This window comes from Pristiophorus japonicus, chromosome 10 (genome assembly GCF_044704955.1).
Source record: "Pristiophorus japonicus isolate sPriJap1 chromosome 10, sPriJap1.hap1, whole genome shotgun sequence".
NCBI lineage: Eukaryota > Metazoa > Chordata > Chondrichthyes > Pristiophoridae > Pristiophorus > Pristiophorus japonicus.
The window spans coordinates 141,357,925-141,381,988 of NC_091986.1; the positions used below are offsets into that span (position 1 = coordinate 141,357,925).

A 24,064-nucleotide genomic window follows, 5' to 3' on the forward strand; every position below is an offset into this window, starting at 1 on the left:
ACCTGGGTATGGGGAAAAAACCCAAGTAATTGCTTTTGAGAGAGCCAGAAACATTTTATGCTCCAAAAAGCTGCTTGAATTATATGACCCGTGTAAAAGACTTGTGCTAGCATGTGACGCGTCGTCGTACGGAGTTGGGTGTATATTACAACAGCTAATGTTGCAGGGAAGTTGCAACCTGTAGCCTATGCTTCCAGGAGCTTGTCTAAGGCCAAGAGGGCCTACAGCATGATTGAGAAAGAGGTATTAGCGTGTGTATTCGGGATAAAGAAAATGCATCAGTACTTGTTTGGCCTCAAATTTGAGCTGGAAACCGATCACAAGCCCCTCACATCCCTGTTCGCTGAAAACAAGGGGATAAATACTAATGCCTCAGCCCGCATACAAAGGTGGGCACTCGCGCTATCAGCGTATAACTATACCATCCGCCACGGGCCAGACACCGAGAACTGTGCAGATGCTCTCAGTCGGCTACCATTGCCCACCACGGGGGTGGAAATGGCGCAGCCCGCAGACTTGCTGATGGTCATGGAAGTGTTTGAAAATGATAAATCACCTGTCACGGCCTGCCAGATTAGGACTTGGACCAGCCAAGATCCTCTGCTGTCCCGAGTAAAAAACTGTGTACTGCATAGGAGTTGGGCCAGCATCCCCGTTGAAATGCAAGAGCTAATCAAGCTGTTACAGTGGCAAAAGGATGAGCTGTCGATTCAGGCAGACAGGTTGTGGGGTAACCGCGGAGTTCTACCAAAAAAGGGCAGGGAGACGTTCATCTCGGATTTCCACAGCACACACCCGGGTATAGTAATAATAAAAGCAATAGCCAGATCCCACGTGTGGTGGTCCGGTATCGACTCTGACTTAGAGTCCTGTGTACGGCAATGCAGCGTATGTGCTCAGTTGAGCAACGTGCCCAGAGAGGCACCACTAAGTTTGTGGTCCTGACCCTCCAGACCATGGTCGATGATCCATGTCAACTATGCGGGCCCGTTTCTCTGTAAAATGTTCCTGGTAGTGGTGAATGCTTTTTCAAAATGGATTGAATGCGAAATAATGTCGGGAAGCACCGCCACCGCCACCTTGAAAGCCTGAGGGCCATGTTTGCCACCCACGGCCTGCCTGACATACTGGTCAGTGACAACGGGCCATGTTTCACCAGTGCCGAATTTAAAGAATTCATGACTCGCAATGGGATCAAACATGTCACCTCAGTCCCGTTTAAAGCAGCCTCCAATGGGCAGGCAGAGCGGGCAGTACAAACCATCAAACAGAGCCTTAAACGAGTCACAGAAGGCTCACTCCAAACCCGCTTGTCCCGAGTACTGCTCAGCTACCGCACGATACACCACTCGCTCACAGGGGTGCCCCCGGCTGAGCTACTCACGAAAAGGACACTTAAAACCAGACTCTCACTGGTTCACCCCAACCTGCATGGTCAGGTAGAGAGCAGGCGGCAGCAACAAAATGTAAACGATGGTCGCGCCACTGTGTCACGTGAAATTGATCTGAATGACCCTGTGTATGTGCTAAACTATGGACATGGTCCCAAGTGGATCGCGGGCACGGTGATAGCTAAAGAAGGGAATAGGGTGTTTGTAGTCAAACTAGACAATGGACAAATTTGCAGAAAGCACCTGGATCAAACGAGGCTGCGGTTCACAGACTGCCCTGAACAACCCACAGCCGACACCACCTTTTCGAGCCACAACACACACCCAAAGGATCATCGACACCACCCCGGACCAGGAAATCGAACCCATCATGCCCAACAGCCCAGCAAGGCCAGGCTCACCTAGCAGCCCTGCAGGGCCAACAACACGCCAGCCCAGCGAGGGCACAGCCAACACACCAGAACAGACATTTGTACCGAGGCAGTCCACCAAGGAAAGAAAGGCTCCCAACTGCCTCACCTTGTAAATAGTTTTCACTTTGACTTTGCGGTGGAGTGATGTCGTGTATCTGTAAAGCATGCACTCCCATGTTCTGCCACCAGGGAGCTCATCCCCTGAAGTCCCAAGGGATCCCAGCATCTCTTGGGAGCACTGTATATAAGCTGGCCCCTAAGGCCTGTTCCTCACTCTAGAGTGTCTTATTAAAGACTGAGGTCATTGTTACTTTAACCTCCCTGTGTGCAGCCTCATCTGTCTTAGGAACACAATAGAAACATTAACCCATCTTTTTTTCAGATGCTGACAGACCTTCCAAAATTTTCTGAACCTGAATTTCTATTGGACCAGCGGTGCACTGCTGGTGTAATAGGGAAATTGGCAGGGACCTAGAAATGTCGAGTCCCAGCCCCAGCCATAGGTTTTTGTCAGGACATGGCTGATGCTTAACCTCTCTAACTATGGGCCTGACCTTGGAAGGGGCGAGGCCATGGGATGAATTTCCATACTAGAAGTTTCCTTATCCCTGTCCTTTCTAATTCTCGTAGCCTGAACCCTGGGATGAACCTGGCATGCAGATCTTTAGAGCAGCAGAAATGGGGCTCATCTGGGAGTCTGAGACCTGGAACCATTAGTCAAAATCCAAACCTTCTAACAAAGGGGGCTGATGGGATAGTGTTGAAACATTTTCTTAGTCAATGGCGTCAGCTTCTGCACTCACAGCGGGTCAATTTCATTTTTCACATCGCTCTCCGTCAGGTAAGAGCCATGGCTCTTGTCGTGCCATGGGTGCCCACCACTGGTATGGTAATTATATGACCTCCTCATTACCCCAGACACTCCAGCGGGGTCAGGAGCAGAGGCTAAGGGTTTTTGACCCTATGGGCTGGAATTTCCAATGGCTTACCGCCCAGTTTCTGGGCGGTATTGGCCACTGTGGGCGCTAATCGGGTAAGCGGAAAATTCCCTACCTGAGTTACCCTGGCGGTTTCAAGGTACTGCTGGGGAGCGGACCGCCGGCATGCACCGTCCACAGATCGCCCTGGCGCGATATTTGGGTCAGCGGTGACCCGTAGGTGAGTATGAAAAATAACGCCCACGAGAATCAGCGGAGCTGGGCGGTAGGTGAGTACCTCTGCAAGAAAAAGGTTAGTAATTGTTTTTTTACTAATTATTTTAAAAATCTGTTGTGGTTATTTAGATTAAAAAGGTCTTAGGTCTTGGGAATGTTTTTTTGATTTTTTAGATGATGTTTTTTGAAAAATTATTTTTATTATTTTTCTGCTGCTTAGTCCAACCCGCAGCCTCGGGGTAAATTTTTATTGATTTTTTAATTTATCGCTCATTTTGTTTAGGAACTGCCCAATCGACCCTAAATTGCACTTTTTCGCCTAGAATGGGGGTGCAAGGCCCATGTTTTTCGCTTGGCGGATTTAAAACATTTTTTGAGGAAGTTTTCGCCGGCGATAATCTTCCTAGTCTTAGCTGTCTTTTGGGTGGCAATCGGGTGCTGGCGGGCTGATAGGAAGTTCCAGCCCTATGTTTTTATTATTAAAACTGTAAGGACATGTCATGATAAAATGAGCTAGTTTCAATCCCTAGTTCTGTGCTGGGTTATCTAACCTCAAGTCACTATAGCGACCTCAGCTAGGATCCGTTAGTAACATTCTCATTGCTAAGTCAGAAAATTGTGTGCTCAAGCTCCACTCCAGGACCTGATCACACAATCTAGGCTGACACTCCAGTGCAGTAATGAGGACGTGCTCTATTGTTTGAATGTTCTGTCCTTTGGATGAGACATTAAACTGGCGACCTAGTTTTTTTTTAAAGCCTGCACCCTTTTGTAGGCAGTTTTTGGTATGTGGCTTAAAATCAGCATGGGCAGAGGTTTGGGAGCAGGTGGCCATGTTGCCATCTTCTCAATTAAGGAAATTACCTGGCCCTAGGCATCATAATTTTGAGAAGATATGCGAATAAAAAGAGGCAATATAAAATATTAAAATAAATGGATACAGACACAATAAATCACATACTCGCATGCTTTCTGCACTTCTTGGTGTCCCTGGGCCCGTGGAAAAGCTGTTATCAGTGTTGTCGGTCAAAACTCTAGCCATTCTTTGGGTAACTCTTTGGAAAGATGCTAGTAGTGCAGTGCAGTTGTCATATGTCTGAAGTTTGCCATACTATTACCAAGATCCTCCGGGATTATTTCTAACCGCAATCTACCGTTGGATGAATTTACATATTCTTCCAAATGATTCTCAGTGCAGCGTTCAAGATTGAACTGTGGAGAGTGAACATCTGTGCTCCAATTTATTTCTTCACTGAATACTTAAGGTAGTGAAGAGAGAAGGGGCTCAGAAACCGATTATAAAATGTCTTTTGCTTTGACTTGTTTCTCTTTCTCATATAAACCATTCTTTAGCTTAGAGGGATAGATGGTCTACATTACAGTTCTCCATATTTAATATTGAAAAACTATTCTGTTCAGAGAGAGCACATTTTATCTGAAATGTCCCCATCCAAAATCCAATTATTAGAGAGCAGTGATGCTTGAATCTCAGATGAGATGAGAATTGAACCCAAGGTCCCTAGCATGACATTTCAGCAATCTTCTGCTATCTAGCAGTCCTTAATTAACTCCATATTAGTGAGTTGTAAATTTGAGTCTTTGTCATTTAGGCTCAGTTGTCACGGTTGGGTGAGTTTCATCTGTTCTCACGAGGCTGCACTGTGAGCAATGTCCTTGCAGGAAGGAAGGATTATCTGAACATGGCTTGCTTTGTTTGCATTGTACCACATGCGAGCAGATGACAGTGACATACATGCATGGATCTGCAGCCTAGACCAAGTTTTGGAAATGAGTGGAAGAATACAAATACAATAAACACATGTTGAACTCTCATAAATGTTTGCAACCTGCTTTAAATATATTTCTGTCAGCGATTACCATACTGATTCACTCTCCCTGTACCAGTTTAGCAGTGATAACAAACATTCACAGAGCACCGTAGATTTTGTCCACTGCTGTCACAATCCAAGTGCTAGTGCCTGCATTCTTTGTTGAGAGTATCTGCACACCTGAGAGGCCTGTGAACCCCTGTACCCCTGATAACTGTACCATGGACAATTCCAACATTTCTGTTAGTCAGCCATGAATTATACAATTTAAAGAGTCACAAAGGTATTTTGATCAATGTGTAGATTTATGGGGTTGGCATTTTAATTATAGATGGCTATAAATTCACAACTACTATCATGTTAGAAGTGCAGTTATTCTGCAGGTACTGGTCTAATACTGGTATCTGCATAGAGCAACGTGGGCCTTAGTTATGCTGCCAGCTCCTGCATTGCTCTTTATCTACAGTCAATCGCGTTCTGCATGTGCATGCACAAAGCTGCGCTCACCAGCTTCTGAATGCCAGTTAAATTTAATGTGAAGAGAGGGAATCTGGAGTATTGGCTCTCTGCAAACTTTATAAATTAAGTATTTAAAAAGTTCCTGGCCAGGCTTTGCATTGCAGGGGAACATTTAAAATGTGGCATTGTACAGTGCTACAGTTATGCTGCATCTGATGTGAAGTTCAAGAATTGCCTGACTACCTTCTGAAGAAGGCCTCACACTTCTTGCCATAATGCAGTTCACAGTGAGACTGGTAATCTGATTCAAGTTATTTTTCAGCACCAGTTTTGCATTCATAGGCATCCAAAACTGCTTTGTAGTGGCTCAAAACCAGTAGTATAACTGGACCAATACATGAGATTTGAAAAATCAACTGTGAGTTTGGTAGTGATCTTACATCAGAATCTTAGTAGCATAAATCATGTCCTCAAGTGGTTTTGACATAGCCAGCCTTTGGTATTGCCATGTAATGTATATGCTGTATGAGGTCACTATTCATTCAGCTTAAGCTCTGTGCAGATCTTTCCTGACCTAATACTGAGTGCACACTTCTCAGGTCACGAAGCAGCCCCAATGGGACTAAGCTGTGAATGAGGTAGTTCTGACCAACACAGGACAAATACATGTTAGTAATGTAGAGGCAAATCTAACAACCTATTGATAAAATGAGGTAGAGAGTAACTATAGAAGAGTGAACAGAACAGCAATTAAATGTTACTAATAGAAAAGGACAATGGAACCAGTGTCTATGTCATCAGGACCATGCATGGGCAGAAAGCTATACGAGTACGGTACAGCTAAATTCTGAAACTGGTTACAAATTTCATTACACTTAATTCCATTCGGTTGTTGTCATCCTTCTATTCAAACTGGAGAGTCCTGAATGTGTTATTATGAATATAAAATTTAATTTGCCAGGCTTCTCACAACCTATTTTAATAAGGCACTTCAACATGTGGAAGCATGTCCATCAATCTTCCTGATTTTATTAGAAAAGTAACACGTTGATTCTTGTGGATGGGCGGGCAGCGGGTCACTTTCAGTTAATTATAGAGGACCACTCATTGAGAATAGTTGATCACTACTCCTAACCTGCAGATGCTAAGGGGTAGCAAAACAGCATGTGTTACTAGAATATATAAAACATGATGAAAATTTAAAGGGAGATTTGTTGCTATTTGGGAGGGGAAATTAAATTGCTCAGTTCTATATGTTCTTTTTGCAACTGTCTTGCATGATATTGCATTCAAGCAACAGTAATGTGAATTTTTGACATGAATTATGTCACGTGTTTAACTTCCAAATGTCTTCTTGGTAACTTTACAGGGATGCAAATACCCCTTTCGGACTTTATTAACAATCTCCATAAAGTATTCTCCTCAATTTTATAGGGTTACACTTTCTGCAGAAGCCGAGCACAATCTCGTGGTTAAGACTATCATACAGGATGTAGACAATAATGTGCATGAATTCACTGTTCATGTATGTGTAAACATCCTTATTTAATATGTGCATTTGGTAGGATGAAAGAGTGGCAGAAGGAGGTTTGCATTGTAGATTTGGGTCATCATCATCATAGGCAGTCCCTCGGAATCGAGGAAGACTTGCTTCCACTACTAAAGTGTGTTCTTTGGCGGCTGAACAAACCAACACAAGAGCCACAAACCCTGTCACAGGTGGGACAGACATTCGTCGGGGGAAGGGGGGGTGGGACTGATTTACCGCACACTCCTTCTGCTGCCTGCGCCTGACCTCTTCACGCTCGCAGCGTTGAGATTTGAAGAGTTCAACGCCCTCCCGTGTGCACTTTCTCCACCTCGGGCGGTCTTCGCCCAGGGTCCCCCAGGAGTCAGTGGTGATGTCGCACTTCACCAGGGAGGCTTTGAGGGTGTCTTTGTAACGTTTCCGCTGCCCACCTTTGGCTCATTTGACGTGAAGGAGCTCTGCATAGAGCAATTGCTTGGGGAGTCTCGTGTCTGGCATGCAAAATTTTTGATCTGCCCAGCGAAGCTGATCGAATGTGGTTACTGCTTCAATGCTGGGGATGTTAGCCTGGGTGAGGACACTGATGTTGGTGCAACTGTCCTCCCAGGGGATTTGCAGGATCTTACGAAGACATCGTTGGTGATATATCTCCAGCGACTTGCTGTGTCTTCTATAAGTCATCTGTACATCGTCCATGCCTCTGATCCATACAGGAGGGCAGGAAATACTGCAACCCTGTAGACCATGAGCTTGGTTGTAGGTTTGAGGGCCTTGTTTTCGAACACTCTTTTCCTCAGGCGGCCGAAGGCTGCACTGGCGCACTGGAGGCGATGTTGAATTTGCGCATCAATGTCTGGCTTTGTTGACAAGAGGCTCCCGAGATATGAGAAGTGGTCCACGTTGGCGAGGGCCGCGCCGTGAATCTTGATGACGGGGGCAGTGCTGTGCAGCAAGAGTAGGCTGGTGGAGGACCTTTGTCTTATGGATGTTAAGCGTAATGCCTATGCTTTTATATGCCTCAGTGAATACGTTGACCATAGCCTGGAGCTCAGCCTCAGAATGTGCGCAGACGCAGGCGTTGTCCGCGTACTGCAGCTCAACGACAGAGGTTTGGGTGATCTTGGACCTGGGCTGGAGGCGGCATAGGTTAGCTAGCTTCCCACTGGTTCTGTAGTTTAGTTCCACTCCAGCGGGGAGCTTGTCAACAGTGAGGTGGAGCATGGCAGCGAGGAAGATAGGAAGATTGAAAAGAGAGTTGGAGTGATAACGCAGCCCTGTTTGACCCTAGTCCGGACGTGAAATGGGTCTCTAAACATCCTTATTTAATATGTGCATTTGGTAGGATGAAGGAGTGACAGAAGGAGGTTTGCATTGTAGATTTGGGTCATGAGACCTGTTGCCAGTATAGCAAGCATCTGGACTGGCACTTATATGAGATTTTGTCCTAGTTGTGTTTATGCCAGTGCTGTTTTGATAGAAGTTCACTGTCCTTTTGCCACTGCAGTGGATTATCAGTGTGACCATGAGGTTCATCACCTTTGGTCTAGTTGCTAAGTTTAGATATGAAATTTTAGCTCCAACTATTTGGTTACTTTTGATCTGTACATCCAGTCTTGCTGCTAGATACGGGAATTACTAAGCTTTCCAGCAAATGCAAAATTGATCAGACCTGCGCAATGGATTTTGTACCTCATCCTACCTTACATGTGAAGAGTTGAGTTATGAGTGGATGGGAGAACAAGGGAAGTAAGTGGAAATAGCTGAACATAAAGACTATGGGCTCAGTTTTCCTGTTATCTGCGCCTTTTTTGGCACACGCCGTTTTTTTTTGCCTAAATTAAAATATCCAAGTTTCCCCAAAGATTTTACGGCCGTAACTCAGTTAGTGATGATTTTTTTAGGTTAGCTTTTTTTGTAACCTGATGTCTGCGCCAATTTTTCATATTTATGCAAGTTTGGTCAACTTATATTTCTCCTATGATGGCGTATGTGACCACTCCCAGAAAACCTTCTGGGCACTTAAGAAAAACCAGCGCACATTAAAAAATCGGTGCAGAAAGACGCCATTGTTTTTAGACGAAGTTTTGGAGAGAGTCAAGAGCATATTAAATATGCATCATGAAGCTTAATTTTTTCAAACTTAAAACGCAGAAAATCGAAGTCGAATGCAATTCTTTCATTTTGGATTTTTTTCAAAGTGCCACGCCACCACTGAACGTCTCCAAACGGGGCTCGAGTGTTGGAGCGTCGGCCAGCAGAATCAGTCCCTCACCCGGATACAGGAGCTCAGCTTCAAAAGAAGCCCAGGGGGCGTGGGGGCATGCGGAAGCTGAACTGAAGGGATGAGAATCCTTACACTATGCAGCAGCATTAAAAGAAGCCTGTGGGGTGGGTGTTTGCTGAGCCCCTGTGTCCGTGTGAAGGAGCGACTCTGCCGGCCGACCCGCGAGCCCGATGAGGAGACGTTCAGTCGGTGCTGGGGTGGTACTTTGAAAAAAATCAAAAATTAAAAATTGCATTAGACTTTGTTGCCCCAAATGTCCTCATTGAACGCCTAGCTTGCCATTCTAAGCAAGTCTTTTGCGCATGCGCAGACCTGGGTGTGGTCCATACTAGGGCATCGACCTTGCAGAGAGAGAGAATAAAAAAGCTTATCCTGCTGATTTGAGCTTCTTGCAAAGGTACAATTTAATCATGAGGGCAATACTGACAATACCATACCTTGAGCAAGCCTTCTGTATGATGGTGCAGCGGAGGAGACAATTGGTGTGGTGACATCGCATGAGGAACGTCAGAGCACGTAGGGTGATGGGCAGGATGCCTTACCCATGTCGGGTATATTGAGACAGGCATTCGTACCTGCACCTGAGTGATGCAGACTGTGTGAGAAAGCTGTGTTTCCGCAAAGAAGTTGCAACCGAGATCTGTGAGTTAGGAAAAGCAGACCTGCAACCTAGAAGCTTGAGGAGGATTGCTTTGTCAGTTGAAGTGAAGGTTACAGCTGCACTTTCATTCTATGCATCTGGATCAGTCCAGGCCTCAACTGGGGATGTGTGCGCCATTTCTCAACATGCAACGCATCTCTGCATTCAGCAGGTGACTGCTGCACTATATGCCTGGAGGAATGACTACATGAAGCTCCCCATGACCGCCCAGGCAATGCGTGAAAGGGCTGTGGGCTTCTCCAGGATTGCTGGCATCCCCAAGGTACAGGGCTGCATTGATTGTACCCACATCGCCCTGCGACCACCTTTGGAGGATTCCGAGATGTACAGAAATAGAAAAGGCTTTCACTCTGTTAATGTGCAGCTCGTGTGTAACGACATGCATCACATCATGTCAGTTGATGCGAGATACCCTGGGAGCACCCATGATGCATTCATCCTACGCGAGAGCACTATATCTGCCATGTTTCAGCAGCAGCCAGAAGGGCAGAGCTGGCCGTTGGGAAACAAAGGGTACGGTATCGCCACCTGGCTCATGACACCCCTACGTGTAATCTGGGCAGAAGCTGACCGGGAATGCAACATGTCGCACATTGTGACACACAGCATCATAGAGAGGACCATTGGCATCTTGAAACTGCGTTTCCGAATCCTGGACCATTTCAGAGGCTACTTGCAATACTCCCCTGAGATTGTCGGTCAGTTCACTGCTATGTGCTGCATGCTGCATAACTTAGCCACCATGGGGCAGCAGCAGCTGGTAGTGAAAAACCCACATGAGTCTTCTACTGATGATGATGAGGAAGATACAGATGACGAGGAGGAGGAGGAGGAGGAGAATGAGGAGCCATGCAACTACCTGAACCCAGAGCACGACGGCGGAGGAGGGCGGGCTGTCGTACCCCTTTAATGATTTCTTGAGCCGTGAACGCTTTGCTGCCTGAAGGCTCAGCGGCAACTATTCCAAATGGACCATGTTTACTGTTTGGATCTGTTCCGTAATGTTGTGTTGTGTTAATGGAACAAATAATGGAAGTTGTGCATGGAGAAAGAGTCAGACTGAACACTGTAAGCTCAAAGTAAAGTGTGACCTTAGTTTTTTATTGCAGGTCTCCAGAGTGCCTCTCCAACCTGTGAAGCCTGCCTAAATACCTGTGCTCCCAAGGGATTATGGGATCCCTTGGGACACCAGGGGATGAGCCCTCTAGTGGTTCTACAGAATAAATTCAAGTCCACATATATATCAACACTCCCCCCCCGCCCCCCCCACCACCGCCCCCAAAAGTCACTAGGGTAACTATTTACAATGTGAGTTGATCTGGGGCCCTTCTTGCCTTGGTTGATCGTCTCGGTGTGAAAGCTGGGGTTGTTGAATCATTTGTTGGGCCCTCGCTGGGCTGCTGTGCAGCTGGCCTTGCTGGGCTGCCTGGTGTGTTGGGCCCTGCAGGGCTGCTGTGGATGATGGGTTCTGCTTTGTGGTCAACCGTGGTGCCGGTTGCCACTGGTATGTATGTTGGGGGATCAAAAAAGGTAGGGTCCAAGGTGGGTTGCTCAGGATAGTCCGTGAATCTGAGTTTGATTTGGTCCAAGTGTTTCCGGTGAATGAGTCCATTTGAAAGTTTGACCTGAAACACCCTGCTCCCCTCCTTGGCCACGACAGTGCCGGGAAGCCACTTGGGACCTTGTCCATAATTTAATACAAATACAGGATCATTGATTTCAATCTCACGTGACACATTTGCGCTATCATGGTATATAATTTGTTGAAGCCGCCTGCTCTCTACCTGTTCATGTAGATCAGGGTGAACTAACGAGAACCTTGTCTTAAGTGCTCTTTTCATGAGCAGTTCAGCAGGTGGGATCCCAGTGAGTGAGTGTGGTCTCGTGCGGTAGCTAAGCAGGACTTGGGATAGGCGAGTCTGCAATGAGCCTTCAGTTACCCTCTTCAAGCCTTGCTTGATGGTTTGCACTGCTCTCTCTGCCTGACCATTGGATGCTGCTTTAAATGGGGCAGATGTGAAATGTTTGATCCCGTTACGGATCATGAATTCTTTGAACTCAGCACTGGTAAAACATGGCCCGTTGTCGCTCACCAGGACATTGGGTAAGCCATGAGTGGCAAACATGGCCCGCAGGCTTTCAGTAGTGGCAGCGGACCTGCTAGCTGACATTATCTCACATTCAATCCACTTGGAGTACGGGCCTGCATAGTCGACATGTACCCGAGACCACGGTTTGGAGGGCCAAGACCATAAACTTAGGGCCCCTCTCTAGGTACATTGCTTAACTGTGAGCATGTATTACATCTGTGAACGCATCGATACCGGGCCACCACACGTGGGATCTGGCTATCGCTTTCAGCATTACGATGCCTGGGTGGGTACTGTGGAGGGTCATTGATGAAGGTGTCTCTGCCCTTCTTGGGGACCACTACTCAATTGCCCCACAGAAGGCAGTCTCCCTGGATAGACATTTCATCTTTGCGCCGCTGGAACGGCTTTATCTCTTCCTGCATTTCCACTGGGACACTGGACCAGCTCCCGTGAAGCACACAGCTTTTGACTAGAGATAACAAGGGGTCCTGGCTTGATCTGCCGGGGAGTGACGAGTGATTGCTCACTCTCAAATGTTTCCATAACCATGGCTAGATCTGCAGGCTGCGCCATTTCCACCCCCGTGGTGGGCAATGGCAGCATACTGAGAGCATCGGCGCAGTTTTCTGTGCCTGGCCTGTGGCGGATGCCACAGTTGTATGTGGACAACGTGAGCGCCCATCTCTGGATGCGGGCCGATGCGTTGGTATTTATCCCTTTACTCTCAGAAAACAGGGATATAAGTGGCTTATGGTCAGTTTCCAATTTTGAATTTTAGCCCAAACAGGTATTGATGCATTCTCTTTACCCCATAGACACACGCTAACGCATCTTTCTCAATCATGCTGTAGGCTCTCTCAGCCTTATACAGAATCCTGGATGCATAAGCAACCGATTGCAGTTTCCCAAAATCATTAGCTTGTTGCAATACACACCCGACGCCATATGACGACGCATCACATGCTAGTACCAAACGCTTACATGGATCATACAACACAAGCAACTTGTTTGAGCATAACAATTTTCTGGCTTTTACAAAGGCATTTTCTTGGCTTTTGCCCCAAACCCATTCGCCCCCTTTTTGTAGTAAGACGTGTAGTGGTTCTAGCAGTGTACTGAGACCCGCAAGAAGTTACCAAAGTAGTTCAAGAGTCCCAGAAACGACCGCAGCTCCATCACGTTCTGTGGCCTCGGTGCATTCTCGATTGCCTCCGTCTTTGCTTTGGTGGGCCTGATACCGTCCGCGGCAATCCTCTTTCACAAGAATTACACTTCAGGCACCAGGAAAATACACTTCGAGCGTTTTAACCTGAGCCCCACGCTGTTGAGTCGACTAAGAACCTCCTCCAGGTTCTGCAGGTGCTCGACTGTGTTCCGACCTGTGACCAAGATGTCGTCCTGGAAGACCACGGTTTGCGGGACCGACTTCAGTAAACTTTCCATGTTTCGCTGGAATATTGCCGCCGCTGATCGGATTCCAAACGGGCATCTGTTATAAACAAAAAGACCCTTGGGCATGATGATGCAGGTGAGGGCCTTCGATGATTCCTCCAATTCCTGCGTCTTGTCGGCTGAAGTCAGATCCAGCCAGCGTTACAAAGAGGTCGTCGGCCTTTGGTAGTGGGTATTGGTCCTGCAGGGAGAAACGATTGATAGTTACTTTGTAATCACCACAGATTCTGATGGTGTCGTCTCCCTTGAGGAGTGGGACAATAGGACTGGCCCACTCGCTGAACTCGATCATTGAAATGATGCCCTCTCGTTGCAGCCGGTCTAGCTCAATCTCTCATCGTGTACGTTACTGCTCCCGCCTTGTGATGGATGTGTCGCGCCCCCAGAATTAGGTGGATCTGCACTTTTGCTCCTTGGAATTTCCTGATGCCTGGTTCGAACAGCGAAGGAAATTTGTTTAAGACCTGAGCACACGAAGTGTCATTAGCGGGCGATAGCGCTCGGACGTCGTCCCAGTTCCAGCATATCTATCCCAGCCAGCCCCTACCGAACAGTGTGGGACCATCGCCCGGTACCACCCAGAGTGGTAGCTTGTGCACCGCTCCATCGTAGGAGACCTTTACGTTAGCACTGCCGATTACAGGAATCAGTTCTTTCATGTAAGTTCTTAGTTTCGTGTGAACTGGAGTTAAGACTGGACTTGAGGCCTTGTTACACCACAACCTTTCGAAAGTCTTTTTGCCCATGATGGACTGGCTCGCGCCTGTGTCCAGCTTCATTGACACTGGGAGTCCATTTAGTTCAACATTCAGCATTATCGGGGGACAATTCGTGGTGAATGTGTGTGCCCCATGTACCTCTGCCTCCTCAGTCTAAGGCTCTGGTTCGTCGTGATCCTCCATGGATCTGTCCTCCTCTGCAACATAGTGGTTTGCAGGTTTAACAGGCTTTGCAGCTTGCCTACACACTCGTTGGAGGTGTACCATTGTTCCACAGCCCTTGCAAACGTACTCTTTGAATCGGCATGAATGGAAACGATGATCACCCCTGCAGCGCCAAACAAAGTGTTAATGGCCTAGCATTCATCACCCTTGATGGTGGACTCTGAGTCATCTGTGGACGTGCAGCTGCAGGAATATGTGACCTGCCCTGTACGTTACGATTCGAAAACAACACCACTTTGTTCGCAGTGCTTGTAGCAGCCCTTGTGTGCCGAGAGAGTTGCTTCGTATTGTCACTGGTCGCAATGAACGCCTGGGCTATCACTATGGCCTTACTCAAGGTTGTGGTCTCTACAGTCAAAAGTTTGCGAAGTATGGTTTCGTGGCCAATGCCAAGTACGAAAAAGTCTCTGAGCATGTGCTCCAAATGTCCTTCAAATTCGCCATGTCCTGCAAGGCGTCTTAGCTCGACGACATAACTTGCCACTTCCTGGCCTTCAGACCTTTTGTAGGTGTAGAACCGGTCCCTCGCCATCAGGACACTTTCCTTCGGGTTCAAATGCTCTCTGACCAGTGTGCACAAATCGTCGTACGATTTCTCAGTGGGTTTCGCTGGAGAGAGCAAATTCTTCATGAGGCCATACATTGGTGCCCCACAGACGGTGAGGAGGATCGCCCTTCGTTTGGCAGCGCTGTCTTCTCCATCTGGCTCGTTGGCCACGAAGTATTGGTCGAGTCGCTTCACAAACGTTTCCCAATCATCTCCCTCCGAGAATTTCTCCAGAATGCCCATTGTTATCTGCATCTTTGGGCTCGCTATCTGTATCTCGTCACCAGTTGTTGTGTATGGAGAAAGAATCAGACTGTTCAAAGTAAAGTGTGACCTTAATCTTTTATTGCAGGTCTCCAGAGACCTCTCCAACCTATGAAGCCTGCTTCAATACCTGTGCTCCCAAGGGATTATGGGATCCCTTGGGACTCCAGGGGATGAGCCCTCTGGTGGTTGTACAGAGTAAATACAAGTCCACATATAAAACAGAAACAATTCAGTTATAATTTAAAATATATTTTATTCAAAAGTTTAACAAACACTTGTTTGTACTTAACTTTAATAAAAATATTCTTGTATCAAACTTTAAATTTTTCAGTTAAGATCAATTACAAACTCTAAGCTTACAAATTTTTAATCTTGTAAATTTACATAACTTACAAAAAACGTTTAACTTGAGGAGTTACAACAGTATCAATAATAATAATAAGAAGAACAACAACAGCAGCAAAGAAAGGCTGTACCCATCTCTCCTCCACCTTATTCTAAGACCGCCCGCTGCACTTGGTCTAGTTGACTCCACCTCTGCCCACAGGCGGTGGCGCAGCGTTTCTCTGGTTGGTACGAAGCTTATTCTTTCGAACATCTCAGGTAATGCGCACTTCTTGATGGGGTGGGCGGTGGGGGCAGGCAGTAATGTGGAAGGCCCGGCATGGGCCTCTTCAGAGGCTGGTCTGGGGATTGGAGTGGGAGTGGCAGTTGATTCTGTCAATGGCCGCGGGGTCTGGGCATGTTCCCTTATTGCAGCAGCTAACTCTGACATTCCCTCCCTCATGTGCCCTGACAGTGTCTCAACTACCTCCAAAATTCTCTCCCTCATGTTTGCTGACAGTGTATCAGCTACCTGCGACATTCCCTCCCTCGTGTGAACCGACATTGTATAAGCTGCCTGCGACATTCCCTCCCTCATGTTCCCGGACATTGTTCCCATTTCTCATGAGAGTGTTGTTACTTCTCCCGACAGTCCCGATACCTCATCACCTACCCCACTGATGGTGTCCAGGAGTGATTGCGTAAGGTCAATGCTCTCTGCACTCATTGTCATCATCTGAACCACATCTGTTAGAACTTGCACCTCAGGAGAATGCTGTCGAGCTCTCCTTCCCCTCTTCACCCTGGGTGTGGCTCGCTGCATCCCACTGGGACCTACAGCCTCAGACGGTGAGGCCCTGGTTTGCCTTGCTGCATCCCACTGGGACCCGCAGCCTCGGATGGTGGGGTCCTGGGTGTGCCTCGCTGCACCCCACTGGAATCGGACTGTGAGAAACCATGGAATGTCCCAACACTCGTACCACTCAGGAAAGGGCCTGGCACCTCAATGGGCGGCACCTGCACTTCCTCCAGAGTGAGTACAACAGTGGGGGCTTCATCCATCCCCTCCCCCTCCACCTCTCCCTCACCCCCATGCTCTTGGTCTGGAAGGTGGGATTGGAAGATGTTCTCCTCTTCAGGCTCGTCTGTGTCTGAATCTTCTTCTGCATCGGCTTCAGCCTCGTTAGGGTTGGCCTCAAGTTCTGCAAAATATAACAGAACAGACAAATGGTTAGCAGCAGAGGAGGGGGCAGGATGGGTGCATGAGTAGGTGCACACAGTGCAGGCAGCAGGCTCATTTGAAGGACCACGATGAATGATAGCACATTGCATCAACCCGAAGCGTAGCTGACGGAGACATCCCCATGAACCAAAGCATGGCTAGCCCATGCAGTACTTAACATTTAACAAAGCCAGATTGTTGAATTTGCAGGACTTACCCTCTTCCTCGAGTGTGGGCCCAGCTTGTGCAGTGGTGGTTGCTTTTCTCCAGGCAGGACCCATCAAAGTAGCGACCCTCTCTTCCAAGGATGTCAGTGGCTGCAGATTTGCCGGGCCTCCCCCTGTTCGAGTTTTTTCCCTTTTGTTGTGTGCAACCTTCTTCTGCAAAGATGAAAATCTAACTTTTTAGAGAGGGGGTCTTTCTGCTGGGTGGGACATATACAGATGCTCACATTTACAATTGCAATTCCATTGAATAAATGAAAATATTACTTGCACTAACTACTTGACCAAGGTCCTGCCACTTCTTTTAGCACTGGCCTCCAGACCTCGGGGTGGTCACCATTGCGCAGTAATCTTCTGCAAATTGGTTCCTGTTACACTCATAATAAATGGTGAGACTGAGTACTGTGTGTAATGACCAAGTGTGACCTTAACTCTTTTAATAAGATTCCAGGGTGCAGGTACCTCGTAGGTGGCCTGCTTATATACTGTGCTCCCAATGGATGCTGGGATCCCTTGGGACTCCAACAGGTGGGCCCTCTGGTGGTCAGGTGTAATGCAGGTTACAAAGGTTTAAATACATAACATCATTCCCCCGTGAAGTCAACAGTACACTTATTTACAAGGTGAGATGATCTGGGGCTTTGCACTCCCTTGTCGATCGTCTCGGTACAAATGTGGGTGTGGGTGGGTTGGTCAGTTCTTCACTGGGCTGTTGAGCAGCCGGCCTTGCCGGGCTGCTGGGGATAGTGAGTCCAGTTTCGTGGTCAACTATGATGTCAGTTGCCACTTGCGTGTGTGTTTGAAGTTCAAAGCTGGTGGTGTCCTCTTCGGGTTGTTTGTAGCTGTTGGTGAACCGCAATTTGATTTGGTCCAAATGTTTTCTGTGTGTTTGTCCATTGGTCAGTTTGACCTGAAACACCCCTCTTTGGCTGTGACCGTGCCAGCGAGCCATTTGGGACCATGTCCATAATTGAGCACAAACACAGGATCATTGATCTCAATATCACGTGACAAATTTGCGCGGTCATGGTACACAAGTTGTTGGTGCCACTTGCCCTCAACGTGATCTTGAAGATCAGGGTGGACAAGAGAGAGCCTTGTTTTAAGTGCCATTTTCATGAGCAGCTCAGCTGGGGAAGCCCGGTGAGTGAGTGGGGTCTGGTGCGGTGGCTAAGCAGCACTCAGGACAACCAGGTCTGCAGGGTGCCTTCCAACACACGTTTCAAGCTTTGCTTGATGGTCTGAACTGCCCGTTCTGCCTGGCCGTTGGATGCGGGCTTGAATGGGGCAGATGCGACATGTTTGATCCTGTTGCGGGTCATGAATTCCTTGAATTCGGCACTGGTGAAGCACGGCCCGTTGTCGCTGACTAGGACATCAGGCAAGCCGTGCGTGACAAACATGGCTCGTAGGCTTTCAATGGTGGCTGTGGATGTGCTTATAGACATTATTGCACATTCAATCCATTTTGAGTAAGCGTCCACGATAAGCAAAAGCATTTTGCCTAGGAATGGGCCTGCATAATTTACATGCATCCTCAACTATGGTTTGGATGGCCACGACCACAAACTTAGCGGTGCCTCTCTGGGTGCATTGCTCAACTGAGAGCAAGTGTTGCACTGGCACACGCATGACTCTAAATCTGAGTCGATGTCAGGCTACCACACGTCAGATCTGGCTATGGCTTTCATCATTACAATGTCTGGGTGGGTGTTGTGCAGTTCGTAAATAAATGTGTCTCTGCCTTTCTTGGGCAAGACCATGCGATTGCCCCACAAAAGACAGTCCGCCTGCAGGGACAACTCGTCTTTGCATCTGTGGAATGGCTTAATCACCTCCTGCATCTCCACTGGGACACTGGACCAGCTCCCATGGAGGACACAGTTTTTTACCAAGGATCCTCGCTGGTCCAGGTCCTGATCTGGTGGGCCGTAACGGGGGACTTCTCGTTCTCAAATGCCTCCATGACCATGAGCAAGTCCACTGGTTATGCCATTTCCACCCCGGTGGTGGGCAATGGTAGCCGACCGAGAGCATCTGCGCAGTTCTCTGTGCCCGGTCTGTGGCAGATTACATAGTTGTATGCCGACAGCATGAGCGGACAGAGGCATTGGTATTAATCCCTTTGCTCTCCGAGAATAGCGATATGAGCAGCTTGTGGTCAGTTTCAAGCTCGAGCTTGAGGCCAAATAAGTACTGGTACATTTTTTTTACCCCGTAAACGCACGTCAAAGCCTCTTTTTCAACCATGCTGTAGGCCTTGGACAAACTCCTGGATGCATACGCAACCGGTTGCAAAATCCTCAATTCGTTAGCCTGTTGTAACACACACCTGGCCCCGTATAACGACGCATCGCAAGCTAACACTAATCGTTTACATGGGTTATACAGGACAAGAAGTTTGTTAGAACACAATAAATTTCTGGCTTTCTTAAAGGCAGCTTCTTGTGAATCCCCCCATACCCAGTCGTCTCCCTTGCGCAGTAGAGCATGTGGGGGTTCTAGCAGGGTGCTTAACCCAGGTAGGAAATTACCGAAATAATTAAGGAGTCCCAGGAACGACCGCAGCTCCATCACGTTCTGTGGTCGCGGCGCGTTCTTGATGGCCTCCGTCTTGGCGTCGGTGGGTCTGATGCCGTCTGCTGTGATTCTCCTTCCTAAGAATTTGATGTCCTGTGCCAGGAAAACACATTTCGAGCATTTCAACCTGAGCCCCACGCGATCCAACCGACTAAAACCTCCGCAGTCCCAACAGGGTGTTAACAGTTGATGGCGGACTCTGGGTCAATTGAGGTTGGGCCACAGCAGCCAGTGTGTACGTTCTGCCCTGTACATTTCTGCTCAAAACCGATGTTACTTTATGCACAGTACTGGCCGAAACTTCTTTGTTCTGCGAAATCTGCTCGGTGTTGTCGCTGGTGGACATAAATGTCTGGGCTACCGTTATGGCTTTACTCAGATTTGGAGTTTCTACAGTCAACAGTTTGCGAAGGATTGTCTCATGTCCAATGCCCAGTACAAAAAAGTCATTGAGCATTTGTTCTAGGAATCCCTCAAACTCACAATGTCCTGCGAGGCGCCTTAGTTCGACGACGTAGCTCGCCACTTCCTGGCCCTCCGATCGTTGACACATGTCAAACCGATATCTCGCCATCAAAACGCTTTCCTTAGGATTTAGGTGCTCCTGGACCAGCGTACACAATACTTCGTAGGATTTCTCTGTTGGTTTTGCCGGGGCCAGGAGATTCTTCATGAGGCCATAGGTTGTTGCCCCACTGACAGTTAGGAGGATCGCCCTTCGTTTGTTAGTGCTTTCGTCTCCTTCCAGCTCGTTGGCCACAAAGTATTCATCGAGTCTCTCCACGAAGGCCTCCCAATCACCCCCTTCTGAGAACTTCTCCAGGATGCCAACTGTTCTTTGTATTTCGCGCGGTTGTTCATTACCTTGTCGCCAATTGTTGCACTCATAATAAATGGTGAGACTTGAGTACTGTGTGTGTAATGAGCAAGTGTGACCTTAGCTCCTTTAATAAGATTTCAGAGTGCAGGTACCTCGTGGGTGGCCTGCTTATATACTGTGCTCCCAAGGGATGCTGGGATCCCTTAGGACTCCAACAGGTGGGCCCTCTGGTGGTCAGGTGTAATGCAGGTTACAAAGGTTAAATACATAACAGTTCCAGCGTTTCTTTATTTCTTTTGGTGAAACTTTTATGTGACCTCTGCTGGTGTCCAGCTCGTGCCATCTGGCCTCAATTACAGTAACTAGTGCCTCCACTGCATCTTGTGAGAATTTCTTGGTCCTTGTGCCACCTTGCATATTGTATTGCAGCTCTGATTTTTCCAAAGATAATTAAAGTTCTCACACACAACTGGCTCTTTAAAAATGGCCGAATGCAGACCGGGAGCTGTACTGGGCATGCGCGCCCATCTCAGTCACGTCAAAAATGTCCTTTTTTTTCCACGCATGTGCAGAAGGGGTGGAGGGGGCATTGTTTTTTCGGTGCAGACATTAGGCTCCACCCCCCAAAGCTAAAGGACAGGGTGCGCAGCGCCAATGTCAAAAAATAGAATGGGGAAACTTGCTCGTTTTTTTTGGAGTAGTTGGGGCCAAAAAAACAGGCGTAACTCTTGCATAATGCCAAAAAACAGCATCGGGAAAAATTGAGCCCAATAATATCTATTTGTATCCTAAGTATAAAATATAAGTAGCTATTAACACATCCCCATGCAACAGAATTCAGATTGATGGACAAGAAGTTTCAATCAATAACATCCAGATATGTAACTGTAATTTTGATTATGTAAAATCCAGGCTATGTCATGCTGTCTTGTGTGTTTTTTTGACCTTTAAATATAGAGGAATAATTTATATGTAACAGTTTGCCATACAACATCAACAACAACTTTATATTTATATAGCACCTTTAATGTAGTGAAACGTCCCAAGACGCTTCACAGGAGTATTATGAGATAAAAATTTGACACCGAGCCGCATAAGTAGAAATTAGCACAAAAGAGGTATGTTTTAAGGAGCATCTTGAAGGAGGAAAAAGAGGTATAGAGGCAGAGAGGTTTAGGGAGGGAGTTCCAGAGTTTGGGGCTTAGGCAGCTGAAGGCACGGCCACCAATGGTTGAGCGATTATAATCAGGGATGCTCAGAAGGGCAGAATTAGAGGAGCGCAGACATCTCAGGGGGTTGTTGAGCTGGAGGAGATTACAGAGATAGGGAGGGGCGAGACCATGGAGGGATTTGAAGATAAGGATGAGAGTTTTGAAATCGGGGCGTTGCTTGACCGGGAGACAATGTAGATCAGCGAGCACAGGGGTGATGGATGAGCAGGACTTGGTGCGAGTTAGGACATGGGCAGCCGAATTTTGGAACCTTTAGTCTACGTAGGGTAGAATGTGGGAGGGCAGCCGGAAATGCATTGGAATAGTCATGTCTAGAGGTAACAAAGGCATGAATGAGGGCTTCAGCAGTGGATGAGCTGAGGCAAGGGCGGAGACAGGCGATGATACGGAGGTGGAAATAGGCGGTCTTAGTTATGCTGCGGATATGTGGTCGAAAGCTCATTTTAGGATCAAATATGACACCAAGGTTGTGAACAGTCTGGTTCAGCTTCATACAGAAGTTGGGGAGAGGGATGGAGTCAGTTTCTAGGGAACAGAGTTTGTAGCGGGGACCGAAAACAATGGTTTTGGTCTTCCCAGTATTCAATTGGAGAAAATTTCTGCTCATCCAGAACTGGATGTCGGACAAGCAGCCTGACAATTTAGAGACCGTGGAGGGGTCGAGAGAAGTGGTAGTGATATAGAGCTGGGTGTCATCAGTATACATGTGGAAGCTGATGCTATGTTTGCGGATGATGTCGTCAAGGGACAACATGTAGATGAGAAATAGGAGGGGGCCAAGGATAGATCCTTGGGGGACACCAGAGGTAACAATGCGGGGGTGGGAAGATAAGCTGTTGCAGGTGATTCTCTGGCTACAATTAGATAGATAAGAATAATACCAGGCGAGTGCAGTCCCATCCACCTGCACGATGGTGCAGAGGCGTTAGAGAAGGATAGAGTGGTTACAAGGTTTAATAGTGCTATATATCATGTGAAGGTTGGTAATACACAAGCTTGAACTGGTCTGGTTACGTGTGTAATGTATACAACAGGCTACAAAACTGCTGATTACAACATTTGGTTTGACTGCCTATTGTTGCAAGTTCACTGCAGCAGAAGAGCCACGGGTAAAAAGGCTGTTGTGGGATTTCCAATTGCCTAGAATTGAATGTAATTGATCAAACAGAAGGCAGAATTTATAAAGAGACTGAAGGAGCAGATTTAAAAACAAAATCTTGAAACTTTCTTGGCTATTTTTGGAAAAAAAAAAATTTTTTTTAATATCTGTAGAAAGAGAAGAAAAGTGGACTCTTAAAACTTCTATCAGGAGCATCAGGAAAGAAGAAGTCTCGCTCCCCTCCATCTGTATCTCCAACTCATGATTCCCAACAGGCAGCAGCAGAGAATACTATGCAGCGAGCTGTGGGTCCTGAAGTTCCTCCAGTCTCGAGCCACGGCAGGGCTGGGTCATGCCCTTTAGAAAGTGAAATGCAAGGGGCTATGGGAATGGAGCCATTGCACAGGAAAACCGGCTCCTTGGATTCCAACTTTTCCATTTCTCCACCGACACGCCAGATGTGCTCTTCCATGGTTGCAATCCATCCAGAGTTTAAGCCGCTGCCTTGTGAAAGGTAGGTAGATAATAAATTAAAAAGACAGAGGCTCCATTGAATGTTTATCTGCCTTTAACTGAATAAAATATGTTACAGTGTGAAGGTTTAATAGACATGTTAAATGTGTTTTTATTCCATCATGGCTCCAAATATGGAAAGGTTTATACAATAGCACTGTCTGAATCTTTATCTATCCATAATCTCCCTCTACAAGAAAGCCAATCCTCAGCCAAATTTGAAAATTCTTCCTTCCAAAATGCATCACATCACACTTCTAGGAGTCTGAAGACTGAAGAATCTTCATGTGTTAGAAGATGGTTTTCTGTACTGTGTAAACTTAGGTCTCATTAAGTCAGTGAACAATAAGCTTTAGCAAGCGATGTTACATGCATTGGAATAGAATGTCCTACCCACTTGCATCATAAAGGACAGGCCACTGAAACTACTTTCTCCTTTTCAAAACAAACTAAATTGAAGGTGAAAATTAAAGTAGGACATATATTGAAACACCAAGGATCACAAGTTAAATTTAACCCGAATTGCCAAGTGTGTGTATTTATCTCTTAATTGCTGCTGGTTTTTGGTCCCATGCGGACTGCTAATATGCCTCCCACTTCCTCAGCAGTTACCATTGTCCTGTATCTTTTAAAACATATGTTTCTCTGCCTTGTATTGGTAAGAGCCGTGAATCACTCAATACTGACTTTCTGATGTCATTCATGTTTTGCGATTTGTGATAAGAAATGCACAGCATGAACTGGGTAAAATAAACAGAGGGGTTATGAGGGAGGTTATCCAGCCCGCTGTACCTCTGCCGCTAACATCTCAACACATTATACCTTCTGACCGAACAGTTACATTATCCATTGTTGCTTTTTGACTGATTATGATAAGCAGTTATCTCAACTGCTGCCATTACTTTCCAATTACACACAAGTTACAAAGACCGACCCAGCAGAAATGCTGTCAGCAAGTTGTAAATTATATAGACTAGAAGAATGAGGTCAACTGTATGTGAGAATCATGCAAAAAGAATTGTGTGGCA

General features: G+C 46.9%; 1 protein-coding gene across 1 annotated transcript in view; it reads left to right on the top strand.

The window, feature by feature from the left end:
- LOC139275111 (E3 ubiquitin-protein ligase SH3RF3-like) overlaps positions 1–24,064 on the top strand; it is a 591,968-nt gene that overhangs the window by 542,672 nt on the left and 25,232 nt on the right. Inside the window, exon 9 of the mRNA XM_070892131.1 lies at positions 22,697–23,037. Within this exon, the coding sequence (XP_070748232.1) occupies positions 22,697–23,037 (341 nt within the window). The remainder of the gene's footprint in view (positions 1–22,696; positions 23,038–24,064) is intronic.